Source organism: Rissa tridactyla, chromosome 1 (assembly GCF_028500815.1).
Source record: "Rissa tridactyla isolate bRisTri1 chromosome 1, bRisTri1.patW.cur.20221130, whole genome shotgun sequence".
Lineage (NCBI taxonomy): Eukaryota > Metazoa > Chordata > Aves > Charadriiformes > Laridae > Rissa > Rissa tridactyla.
This window is the reverse complement of record NC_071466.1, coordinates 34,806,335-34,819,957: the sequence shown is the minus strand read 5'-3', so window position 1 is coordinate 34,819,957 and position 13,623 is coordinate 34,806,335. Positions and strand designations below refer to the sequence as shown.

At 40.0% G+C, this 13,623-nt stretch overlaps 1 protein-coding gene across 4 annotated transcripts in view; it reads left to right on the top strand.

The window, feature by feature from the left end:
• The window catches only part of GTF2F2 (general transcription factor IIF subunit 2), a 93,222-nt gene that overhangs the window by 78,004 nt on the left and 1,595 nt on the right, over window positions 1–13,623 (top strand). For 2 of the 4 annotated variants that reach the window (XM_054206153.1, XM_054206127.1), the window contains one exon: window positions 7,115–7,258. In XM_054206153.1, coding sequence (XP_054062128.1) covers window positions 7,115–7,258 — 144 coding nt within the window. Of the gene's footprint in view, window positions 1–2,709; window positions 7,071–7,114; window positions 7,259–13,623 lie in introns of those variants that run through there. The other 2 variants (XM_054206145.1, XM_054206138.1) reach the window with 2 other exon arrangements.

The following is a 13,623-nucleotide window of genomic DNA, read 5'->3' as shown; positions in this document are numbered from 1 at the left end:
TATGGAGGTGGGTAAGAGACTTGAAAAGAATCATTAGTTTCCAGTCCTTTGCAGGAACCGACAACAAGTAGAAAAGAATAACAGCTGATAATTTTTCACAGTTTCATACCTTCATAGTACGTGTTATTTGCATCATTAGCTTTGTCAATATTACACCCACACTGCTGTTCCAGATCAGTTGATGTACATAAAAACCATAATGTCCTTTTTCTTGAAGATCCTCCTTGAGTAATTTGTATGTATGCATATATAATCGCTGTTACTGTTGAATGTGAGAAATGTTAAGTCATACTGAAAATGAGTCACTGTGTTAGTCATTTAAACTTTTACACTTTTTATTAAGATTTTATTTACATAAAACAAATGACAATATACTGGATGATATTTAAGCATTATTCTGAAAGGCAGTCTATTTCCACAGAACCAAAAATAATCGTTTCTCTCTCATGGGACTGTTTTGTAGCAGTTACTGTTCAAAGTCTGATCTATACATAGATGATCATACCAATATAACTATTTCAGCTAAGGGAATGACATTTAACCAAAATAGTCACACTAGTATATCCTGCTATGCAAATGCAATTTTATATGACTATATTGTTTTCTGATGCTACTGTTGTTCTCCTTCTTTAATTCTGGAATAAGCTACGGTGATGTACAGTGTCGGTTTTTAGTGGCATTCTGTGCCATTTCCCTGACACCAGCGTGATTACAACAGTATGACTTTAACATGGAGACAGTCGTTGAATCTTTATCCCATTTGCAAACTGCTGTTGTCGTATCATTACAGAAATTTGAGTCTTGTGTGAGAATCAGGGCATATAACCAGGATATAACCAGGCTTCTTAAAAGTTATGATGCTCTTGTGTCCTAATTACGATGTTTTTAGCGATTACACAGCTGTCCATGCTAATGGAAATCCATTGGCAGTGTGTTTACTTTTCATGTCTGCCTTAAAAGTGTCCTGATGGGAAAAATCTAGTAGGACATACTGATACTTGAGTCACTCTTGGCCATGCCTTGACTTTAAAGGCCCAGGCCGACTACTTTCTACAACACCTTTCTTTTCCTTAAGTCTTTTATTAAAGTTTGGGTAAGATGGCTGAAAAGATACATGACTGGGTGAATATGTCCGTGAACTTTTTAAACATCTTGGTTAAATTTTTCTGGTGTTTTCAAGCAGCAGGTGCTTTCTTAAAACTTGCTGTATTGCTTTTAATCATATGACAGCCCTGTTGGGGACTTTTCACAAGAAAGAAGAAAAAAACTGTACAAACTAAGATGCATTCGGTCATATTCAGGGAAGTTTCTGAGAAAAGAATAAGCAGGAGTAAAATTTTCTTAAGTAAGGTATGATAGAATATTAAATGGAGCATAAGTGTGTCTGCTCCATGTACCCCTAAATGAACATATAACAGGAGGGAGGATGGAAATAAATTGTATGTGGAGGGGAAATAGCAATAGCTTGTTTGAATACAAGGACAGGGAAAGTCTTTTTTTTTTCCCCAAGAAATTATATTAAACTCACATTTTTATTAGAAGAAATTGCAATTCCATTATGATATATGCTAGGGTTATAACTTCGCTTTTCTTCTCTGGGAAAGGGACCTTCAGTTTTTGTGTATCTGTAGATGATACGTATCTTAAAAAGGTTGCAATGTTAATGTTCTTGCAGCTGGAATCTTTCTGTGACTTCGTTATTTTTTGTAACACAGCAGAAAAGTTCTCTAGTGGTACTGGTTACCCCTTCGGAGGCTTCTTTATGGTCTTCCCTCTTCCCACTCTCCTGTACTGTAGAGGATGGTACCCGGGCTCCAGGGGATGGGAAAACCTTTAAGACTTCTTTCAAACATCTTCAGATGAAACTTCAGATTTAGTCTCACTTCTCTATCACCTTTGTATTAGCTGTCTACCGAAGCAGTGCAATACATCAGCTTCAGTATTAATGATACCTTCAAGAAGGCAATTTTGGCAGCTTTTCAGCAAGCTTAGCAACATGCTGGGAAGGTAAACAAAGAGAAATCGGTTTCTGTATGAAGTCGTGCAGGGAGCTTGTTCTAAAATCGTATTTTAATGCTTTTTAAATTTAAAACCACCATTTTAAATAAATTAATTAGTTTACAACGTACATGCATTCTGTAATATGACTCTCTAAAAGAGTTTCAGCCTACTGCATAAAGCATCCTGTTTGCAAAGAAAACAGGAAGGAAAAAGAATGAAAGGCTGCCTTGTAACTTGCTATGAGCAGCGTATTCACAAGACAAAAGGAAGAGAACAGCAACAGATACCATGCTTTTTTTTTTTTTTAATAGCACTTCACAATGCGCTCCGTGTTTTTAGACAACAGTGGGAGCTGTTGCTGAAGTTGGAGGGAAATGCTGGAGTGTTGCTAATTAAAATGTGGGCAACTGGGATGCCAGCTGCAAATAACTTTCCAACAAAGGGGAGGTTTGATATTCAGTTTTCTGTACGAGTTGTTTTTATACATTAATGAATTAAGAATATTAGAATATTCACATTGCATTTGTATTGGGAATACAAACCCTCCTCCTTGATTTACTTTAGCTCATCTGGAGAATGTAAAACAGAAGGGGAGAGTGTACCAAGGCGCTAAAATAATAGAGAAAGAAGAATGCTAAGCGTTACAATTTACTAGCCAAAAAAAAGGTTGTGCTTCGGTTAAAAAGACTACTTCATGTTATTTTCCAGGAGACTGCTATTCATATAATTAGGATTTTATACCCAGTCATGAAACAGTCCTGTCAGAGACCTAACATCAGTGAAGGTAATGATGAGAATTTCCTTATTGTTACTTTGTTCCTTTGTGTAGGAAGCATCAATTTTAAAGCAAGTAGGTTTTTTTCTCCACATGGAGAGAGTTGTAGCTAGTTGCTAGCTAAGCACATTTTCGCTGTGTGTCGTTTGAAGAGGTACAAATAGCACCGTGGATTTTTTTACTGTTGTTCTCAGAGATTGTCTTGAGAGTCCTGGTAGCTTTTCCCATTACGCCCGTGTTACTTACCCGTTATTCCCGTAGCTCTGCCATGTACAGAAGGAATAACCTCAGTGCTTCGCTCTTCTTCTTGCTCCTTAAAAACAAAACAAAAACCAGAAAAGGAGGAGTTGGGTTTCTTCCGTCACTTCAGCTTGGCCTTCCACCTGAGGAGGTTGTAGTTTGTTTCTGGTTTTGTTTTTCTTGTTCAATTTGGTTTTGTTGTTTGGGGAGGTAGAAAATTGCAGGAGAGTTGGTAAGAACAGGCATAATAGCTGCTGCTGTGGTGCAGCCTGTAACTGCCTGTCTTTATCTTTCATACCCCATCTTTCAACTGATGTTTTTGAGTCAGAGAAAGGTTACTGACCTTAAAAACAAATATGTAGGTCTTTACGTTGAAAAGTGACCTCAGATGTATGCAGGAACCCAGAACTCAGTCAAGCTTTGCAAATAGAGGTGCCTTTGCCTCTCCTACCATCTTCTGGCCTTGACCTCTAAAGTGTCGGAAAGATTTCTGGCAACAAATTAAGGATGGATAATCCATCTCCTCCTCTTACAAAATGTTAACATGTGCATATATGCAAAAAATTAATAAGTCCCCAGTCATAGTCTCCCATAAGCCAGTGTCTCAAATGCAGCAGGGCTGTATCAAAAAATCCAGTAGGATGTTCTTTACCAGTATCAGCCGTGACCTGATCAGCAACTGCACACAGAAACTGGAAAATTCTGTGGATCACTGAGTCAAAAAAGGCTGAAACTCAGGCTCAAGAAAGCCCACTGCAGTTGATTGCAGTGGCTAATTAGAAAACTCTGCTTCCAGGGGAACATAGTGTCAGCATCTTAATTGTTGAAGAGGATCACATAAAGTTGTAGTTCCTGCTTTACTAATCATATGTGGAAGGAAATATTCAATATATCCTACAGGATGGTAATTCCCATGTTTGACTATGAAATACCAAAGAGAAAAAAATCTGGAGCAGTTTTCAGACAGGACCAAAAAAATATATGTTGTACCCAGCTAGATTAGGTTATTTTTAATAATGTTGGGGTGGCTGGTGTTGACTCATTTTCTTCTGAAAACACAGTGTAACATGGCGCTGTCTGCAACTTTGTGCCTGCCAGGTACTTTCTCCACCTTGGTTTCATTCCATGTAGAATGGTGATGCTGCCATACTTTGTGATGGTCGTACTCATTTGTTTATTTGAAGCACTGTCAGCCTCATTACTTGGGTGGGTTTGCCCTTAAAAAGCAAAGCAGTTTTCAAATGTAAATAATATTAGAAAATAGAAATCAAAATTGTTCTTGTAGATGGAAATACGACTTCCAAAATATACAGTGTAATGGGATTCTGATCATAACAGGTGCTTTTCAATGCTAACATGAAATATCAGCTTTAGACTGTAGCCTGAGATGTGACATATTCATGTATTTTTTTAAGACCAAATGGACAACTGTCATACATAAAATGCATGTTCTAAACCCTGAATATTTCATTGTCCTCAGGATGCACCCGTGTCCTTGCAGCAAGTCCCTTCACCATTGCACTGAGTTCTGACATGACAGTGGTAGTCGAAGATTGCTCTGGAGACATGGTTTCTCTGTCAGGAAAAATACAAACGCATATAAATTAATATGAATTAAAATTAACATAATCATGTAAATTAAAAGCATTTTTAATGCCGCAAACTGACTAGTGTCAGATCAGATGAAGATAAGATGCAAAGAACTTGTTGGCAATCAAACAGGTAGCAGAAGAGACAAGCACTCTCACACATCCGCTGTTTCATCCTACATTTCATGCAGCAAAAGGACAGTTTTCTCCTACTTATCCTTTCTTTCAGTGCTTCGTACAGAAACCCTTGCTCACCTGCCAGACGTGGGGAGTGCTGTAGGTCATAGTAGACTTTCAGGTGAATGAGATTTTCCCTACTTCTCCAATACGTATATGACTATGTGAATATACCCAGTAGAGAACTGGCCAACTGCTTTGCTGGTGGAGTTGCAAAGCAGAGCACACCCTGGCCATGCCGCTTGGTATTTTGGGTTTCTAGTTTTGAAGAGCATCAGCTGAGTAGACTTGTTCATATATACTTCAATGCCATTGCAGTTCTATTTCATGGGTTTACAACTAGATGCAGTCTACTTGCATTATACTGCGTAGTAAGACTATACTCATAGACAAACAGAAATGGAAGCCAAACAGAAATCGAAGCCACAGCAGGGCTTCCAAAGCTTACAATTAAAACCTTTTCAAGGTCAACAGAGGTTCCTAATGAATTGTCTGTTGTACTTTCAGAAGAAGCAAATGTTTTGACACACTATTGTTAATAGCAATGCCAATGTCCTAGATTTATGTTCCTACACTAGTTTCTGTGGCATGACCTACTGTAGATCATGGCAACCAAGACGATGTACTGTGAAGCTGTTTTACTTGATGCTACAGTTTGCAGTTGTTGCAAAGCTATCACAGTTTTGAAGATTTATTTTTTTTAACTACAGAAGCTAAAGAGTTAAATAATTACATCAAAGTGTATTAGTGGATAAAAATCAGTTGTGTGGGTTTGCGTGGAAAGGTTGTATCTTTTATAACACTAACATGCAGTTGGAAAAGCAGACAAGGATTTGGATGCCCAAGCCCATCTTAGGTTTTAAGCAGAAGCAACACTTTTAAGCTATGGGTTGGGAACAATTACTCTGCGTTCAATGTAATGATCTACATCTGTTTCAGGATTTGAAAGAGAGAGTTGGCTGGACAGAAACCTGTGGGCAACAGCAAAGGTGGTAATAGTCTTTAGCCACTTTGGGACAGATACCAAGAGACAGGCTATTTTCACTCAGAGAGTAGGAGGGAGTTAGCTGGCAAGGAAACATAGGAAAAAATACATTGCACCATAAAACTAATCTCTTTTCTTAAAAATAAGATTTTTAGTATCCAGTAGAACTGCAAATTTTCAATTTTAGGCTTCTTCTCTGAAGGTCTTCCTTTCAAGGATCGGGTTTGAGACATCAGAGCAGAACAACTACTGTACAAAATTATCCCACTGGCAGCCAGGCGCGTGTCCCTTATTGATCATGTGCATCGCTTCTGCTGTACGTTGTGTCGCTTCGGATTCACCTGCGCAGTTTGCCTGAAAGCATTTGATGATTACAGGAATTAAATTACCTTCTGGGTCCCCTTTGTCAGTTCCAAGGAGCTCGATGGTTTTCTGTTATCAAGGGTGGTGTTGGGGGCGGATGGGGTGATGTGCTGGAAGGTGTTGCGGTTGGCGCTCAGCAGTGATTGGGGTTGGTTTGGGGTGGGCTGGTCTGTGCAAATCTTGCTTATGATGATGAACGTGAGAAAACGCAGGAAGTATTTTTAGAGGTTGGTACCGATAAAAGTATCTGAAAAAAATACATGGTCATCTTGCGCAGATTATGGTAGCTAAATGCTTTTTCATACGCATTCTGAAATAGGATGATGTGCGGCAATGAGGGGCATCTACTTGCTCGGGTGGCTTTTTTTGGACTACTGTGAGTTTGTGTGTGCTACTCGGGTGGACATCCATGTCCTCGAAGCGTATCTTCACTTGGTGAAGATTGGTTTTATATTGATGAAGTGGTTGCCTTGAGTGTTGTTTCTGGAACAGATGAGGCCGTGTCCAAGGGCCATTTGAGCATCCTTTGGACAGGTGGTTGTTAAGACTGTGGATGTAGCCATGTTGGTCTGTGGAGTTTCCCAAACGTGGTAATTTTTAGGTTGTTTAATATTTGTCATTGTACTTCAGAAGCTGACATCAACAGAGGTGGAGTGAAAATACCATCTCAGTTTGGATTCCTGTACTAATATTCATTCTCTCTCCAGATTTAGGGACATCATGCAGGCTCTGTTGCTGGGGTTTTTTACTGGTTAATGCAGAGACACATAGCTGAAAAGCTTATTGTGCTGAGGACAAAATGCTTAGTTTATGTTCATAAAAGAACATTTGAGTGCTCAAAAGAAAATTTTCCAGATGAAAAGCACTGAGTCATTGAACAGTGTTTTATTAAATAGAAGAGGTTTTTTATGTCTTAATGTTCAGCACTGAAAATTAGACAGCGTTACATATGAATGTCTTTAAAACATGTTTTGCATCTGGTAGATTGAATATGAGAAGAAGAAGAAAGAAGATGGAAAACGGGCTCGAGCTGATAAACAGCAAGTGTTGGACATGCTTTTTTCAGCCTTTGAGAAACATCAGTATTACAACATTAAAGACCTGGTGGACATAACCAAACAGCCAGTGGTATGTACTACTAGTCTTGTAATACAACCGTTTTCAGTCTTGTGTATATTTCACTCTTGTGTATATTTTCCATATCCAGAAAACAATTTAATATGTACTATATGCCTTTGAAACAGCTCTCTGAATGTCTTTTACAACAAATTGAAATAATCAAGTTTTAAGTTCACCATTGTAGGACCGTGTAGGATACCGAGCATTGCAGTGAGTACGCTTTTGCTTGGCAGAGGTGGCTTAAGTAACCTAAACAGTCTTTTTCTTATTTAGGTTCTCTTTAATACTAGAAACCAAATTCTGTAATGCTTTGATCCTCTTCCATGCTACTCCTTCCCTCAGTGAAGGTAATAGCCTAATTCTCTTGCAGTCGGCAGTAGAGGGCTTGTGTAAGTGGGTGGTCAGCCCTTCCCTCAGTCTCTAAACTTTATCCTGGCATAGCAGCAGGGGTTGCTGGTTTTCTATGGGTCTAGAAAATTGTTTTTCATGTAATTGGTATTAAACACACACATTATCCATGTTGGGAGCTCAGGCATCATGTCAGTACCCCCAAAATCACTTGATTTCCTTTACAAATAGAATAATTTTTAGCCTAGGAGTTCAGGAAGTTGATATTTGGGGTTTGTTTTGATTTATTTTTTTTTTTAAACACTGTTTTGATACACAAACAAGAAAAGCATGAAGACATTTGCTCACATGATGATCATGTTACCCTACAGTGTCTGCCAGCTTCTTTATCTATGAACCCGTTACTTTCCAGTTAACTTCCCCTTCTTCCCCTGTTCAAGCTTTCCTTGAGCAGACCAGGCAGGAGTGGAGGTAGACAACGGCATGTGAAGTATCTTTGGTGCTTTTGATGTTTTTCACTGCTGCCTTCAAGATCTATCCTCAAAGCAGCTGCAGTTTTCAGAAAACTCAAAGGGACTTAATTATGTTTGAGTCTAAGTGGAGCAACAATTTCAAAAGATGTTAGAGCTAAGGCAGAAGAAGGAACAGTAACAGCTGGATTATGGAAGAAATTATTCCTCTGTAAAAGAGGGGGGAAAATGGAGATGCTTACTAGTTTTACTCACTTGACATGGATTTGTATAGTACAAGGTGCGCAATCTGTTTGGTTAAGGAGCTGCACAAAGATATCACCCAATTCAAATACATGTCGGTTCACGGTATTCTAGTACCTTGGAAGAAACTGCTTGGATAATGTATTCCTGTCTTCTGTTCCATTCATTTATCTAATGAGTCAGCTTATTTTCTGTGTGGCAGAGAAGGTGTGTGGTTCATGGGAGCTGAGAAGGAGGAAGATATGGAAGGAGGGGCAAGAAAAAATTAAGATTTTTTTTTTTTGTAAGAGATGGGTGTGACAGTCACTATCTCGATCACTTTGAATGTAAGTAGATGCAGATTTATCCCGAATAACATGGCTTCAGCTAGAAATAGGCACCCGCAACTCCCACTTACGCCATGAAAGAACAAAAGTGTTCTTCCTCCTGTGATGTGATTTACCTCTTGTATGTACCTGTCTCTGCATCAGCTCAAAGGAGCCTAGAAAAACTGTGCTTCTGACACATTAAGCACCAACAGCTGGGCCAGATTAATCCAATTTTTGCCTTAGTCGCTGCCCTAAGGATTAGATGTATAGGGTAGTTTTGTATTCTGTGTTTGCAAAATACCTCACATGACTACTTCTCTTACATTTAAAATAAATTTCTATGCCTGTCTATATACCTCTGCTGTCATTATATGCTCCTGAGTATATTCTGCCTGTAGTGTAGTGGATCTGTGCTGTGTGCTTTCATCTCAGCAAATCTAGCCTTTTTTTTTTTTTCAGCTATTGTAGTAATGCAGATACATTAAAAGGAAATCATAAACTAAATTGACCCAACATCACATCTTATTTGGGCTATATCTTTGCATCTCTGTTTCTTATTCGAGTCTCTCTACTGATGGATAAAAATCCCACAGGGCTCCTGAAAGTAGTCAAACCGTTAAATACTCTTCCCGAGTGAGTTGTGTGGTTTCACTTTTGAGCTGTGTGCAAGAGTTAGGAGTTTTGTGTTCGTTCCCAGCCGGGTGTTTTGCCCTAGGTGTTGCTGCCCTCCCAGCTTCCTCAAACAGGAGAAAATAAATGACCGGAATCCTCTTCCTTATGCCTGCCGTCATTCACTGGGTAGCCAGTATGGTGATAAATTCAAAACAGTCTTTCAGTACATCGTCTACCCCTCATCTAAAGCTATCATAATTTCCCATAGAATCATAGAATTGCCTAGGTTGGAAGGGACCTTTCAGATCATCAAGTCCAACCATCAACCTAACACTGACAAAACCCATCACTAAACCATATCTCTAAGCACCACGTCTGCCTGTCTTTTAAATACCTCCAGGGATGGTGACTCAACCGCTTCCCCAGGCAGCCTGTGCCAATGCTTAATAACCCTGTCAGTGTAAAGATTTTTCCTAATATCCAGTCTAAACCTCCCCTGGCACAACTTGAGGCCGTTTCCTCTTGTCCTATCGCCTGTTACTTGGGAAAAGAGACCGACCCCCACCTCTCTACAACCTCCTTTCAGGTAGCTGTAGAGAGCGATAAGGTCTCCCCTCAGCCTCCTTTTCTCCAGGCTGAACAACCCCAGCTCCCTCAGCCGCTCCTCATAAGACTTGTTCTCCAGACCCCTCACCAGCTTCGTTGCCCTTCTCTGGGTTCCCATTGAAGAATTCTGTAGGGAGTTGCCAACTCCCTACAGGTGGGCCCTACAGATGCCCTACAAAGGGCATCCATTTCCATTTAAAAATATTATCCCTTGGTTCCTGACACTCAGCTGGTATTCGCTCTGTTTGCGAGCATCCCTGGTGCTGCGGACTTCAGACTCTGGCGTGCAACTTTGGGGTTTTTTTCTGCAAATAAAGTATCTGTTCCTAATGCCCGCTGTGACTTTATTGTTCACAGAGCGGCTATACCTGACAAAAAAATGTAAAATGCCAACAGGTGAATAGGCGTGCTTTCCCCGTGCTGTACAGAGGTTGACTGCTAATTAATCTCTGCTGCGTGTTCACTGCTTTATTTTCTGTCATAGTGTCTTAAGATTGTCTGGGTATGTAATTTCTCCTCTGAGTTTCTAAGTGTTGAGGTTATTTTCAGACACGAGAAAAAAAATACTGCTGCCGTCTGCTCAGTTCCCGTTAGAATGAAGTTCTAGTTGCTTACGTCACTGGCTAATAATATTTAAAACACATGTGTCTAAGGGAATCAACAGCTTTGTTAGTGAAGTAGCAAATAAATAAGGGAAATTTTTCTTACGTAATGGTAAATGTAAATAGTAAATTAAACCCTTGATACAGAATATGCTGCATGTTACATGGGAAGTTGCTGCCATCTTTATTTTGCGATTGTGAAGTCACAAAGCAAGTCTACTCTGAAAACTACTGTTGTATTAGGGAAACCTAATATATTTGTTTTTCTTTATAATGAAAAATAACAATTTGCAGCAGTAGGCAAATCTGCTGCCACCTACCTAGATGTAAATACCAAGTCCTCCCTGGAAATATTGCAGTAACTCTGGATTTGGACTTAATAGCTGAGAACATAATATGCTTTTTATGTGAGCAATCAAATTTGTGAAGAATGGAACCAGTATGGAACCACTAGTCTAATATGAACTGTATTTTTTTTTTCAAAATGGGGTAGAAAGTTTGCCGTTTTTTCTTTTGTTTTGGCTTTAAGTAATGGTTATCCTAAGTGTGGTGTTTTGGGTTTTTTTCCCCTCAAAGTTTTGGAAGGGTTTTCAGAGCTGGGAAGTTAACTCCTCTCTCAGCTTTTCAGACATTTTTTTATCCCATAATTCTGCAATAACATTTCACTTTTTATGGAAAAAATCATGATGGAAGATGTAACAGAGAAGAGGATGCCTTAAACGTATAAACAGATTACTCGCAGATTGGCTTCTGTGTTATAATAATATGTATATAAACATATCAAATGACTTTCTGAGAAGAAATCGTGGGCCCCTGATTAGCACTCACCAGGCTCTAAAATTTAGTATTTGGCATTACTGGAGGAAGTGGGAGGGTTTCTCTTGATGATGTAGAATCAGATGATGTACCGGTATGCCTCAAGATGCATAAGCCAACCTGGCACAGTGCAGACGCAGGTCCTGGTTTGTGGAAGGAGAAGTGATCCTGCAGGAAAAATCGTATCGTCCCCTGAACTCATCTCATCAAGCCACTTGCTCTGAAGTACGGTAGAGTGTAGTAGAATTATCCCAGATTTGTAATTATCTAAAAGCTCCAACCGATCAGTGTTGTCTATGGATGCAGAATGATTTTTTTGGGTTAACGCTCTCGGCTGCCCTCCCCAAAACCACGGCTGCCTCTTTCCCCCTGCAGCGGAGGTGGCAAATAGGAATGTGTTGCAAATCCTAAGTCGCTGCAGTTCATGGTCCCAGCTTGAATTGCCCTCACTCATGGCACAGATGTTACCTCACTATTCAGTTCGGGTTGGTTTTTTTCTGTTTTGTTATGCTGTTGAATCAAAACTCTTGGAAATTTTGCCCAGAGAGAAGCAGAACTGCCTGGGGAATCGGGTCTGAAAACTAGTTGAAATGAAAAGTAACCTTTGTTTAACTGGGTGGGTGGTTTGGAGGCGTGAGCAAGTAGTGAGAGGTAAGAACTGCCTTGTGGAAAATGTCACCCAAAGATACCGCTGCCACCAAACAGCAGCGAGCCGTCGGGAGCCGTGGACCGTGCAGCCGTAGAAATTTCATTCTGCCAGAGCCCTTTGGCATCGTCACGCCTTGTGACACAGCTTCCCAGATGCAGACTAGGTCCCTCAGCCCAGGAACTGCGTACAGATGTACTTCGTGGGACGAGGTGCAATTATATTTTTTTTTCCCATTCTCATTAATCTGTCCGCGTGGTCTAGGGCAGAATTTAACCTTGAGTCTGTTCTTCCACTCACTCTGCCACCTTTTGAAGTGCCTGTCAGTGACACTCCTGAAAGCTACCTCGCGTGCACGCACAAGGATTGCAGACAAAGTGGATATGCAGGTATACACACCTACCCATGCTTACATAGCAATAACTTTTTCACCTGCTTTCATCACCTTTTAAAAAAACGCATTGCGCAACAGCAGTGTCGTTGTACAGACACGGTTGCGCGCTAATTGCTGTTGGAGTGAGTACATTTGTCTAAGGTAGCTGACTCTTAAGTAATGACAGCATCTCTGCAACAGATGAGATAAGGTGTGCTGAGAGATATATATCGATCTCCTGCTGCCACCTGCTGGGGTTTGCGTTGTGAACCCCAAGGACTGAAGGGCCATCCCCACAGTGCAAAACGAAGTCCCTGCTCCCCGCTCACAGCACGCAGCCACTTTGGTCGAAAACAAGACCCTGAGAAACTACTTTGTAGGCGCAGTCTGTTACGGTCATCTTTCTTATGTGTTGGATAAAGTGATCTTTTAAACAGCCCTTGTTGCTTTGAGATAAGTTTTTAAGAATCACTTTGATGCCTGAGTCCAAATGAAGCATCGTTAGTGTGGAGTCAGGGTTTTTTTTTTTCCTTTTTAAATTTTTAATGTGTACCTGGAGAGAGAGAAACAATTGGTTTCTATAGAAGATACGGTTTTTTACTAACTGAGAACACGCTTTTTATTTATTTTCCAACTTTTCCATTTAGCAAAAAATGGGAAGAGTGCAAGGAAGAGACTGGGCAATCGGCTTTTCTTTTTTTCCTATGGCATCAACAAATACTTGCTTTTTTAATGAGTTGGAGTATGTTGATATTTGTACTTAGTGGAACTGTAGATACAGAAAATACAAGGTTTCCAGTAACTCCAGTTCAATGTATGCACGCAAAGGGGATTAAATTGCTCAAACTAAAGCAATTATTAATCTAATGTGGGGATTCTTAAACTGTGGTCTGTGGTTGCCATGGCAATCTACTCAAGTCAGTCCCAATTAATATTTAAACAAAAAAGCAGGCAAATGGCTCTTTAAAACATGAAACAAATTACTGCTGTTTTATTATAAAGAGTAAAGGAGGGTGATACTAGTGAGCTATCTTGTGTCGAAGGATATACTACTGGTTGTCATAGCTTTGCTTGGCTGTTTGGTTTTTTTTTTTTTAATTTCTCTTCCTAGCCTTAATATTTGAATGTATCAGAAAATTCTCTGGCACCTGCTCAGCTCTCCTCTAAAAACGAGGCTGTAACAAAATGCTTAAAGCTTTGCAAAATGAAAACCAACGGCTTGGGGCTTCAGTGGGGTCTGAATAAGGCAGGGAGTTTCAAGATAATCCCAGCCCAAGCAAGACAAAAAGCCAAGAGCTTTTATCTCAGGTGGAGAAATTCCAGCAGGAGGAAGATGCGTGAGGGAACGGT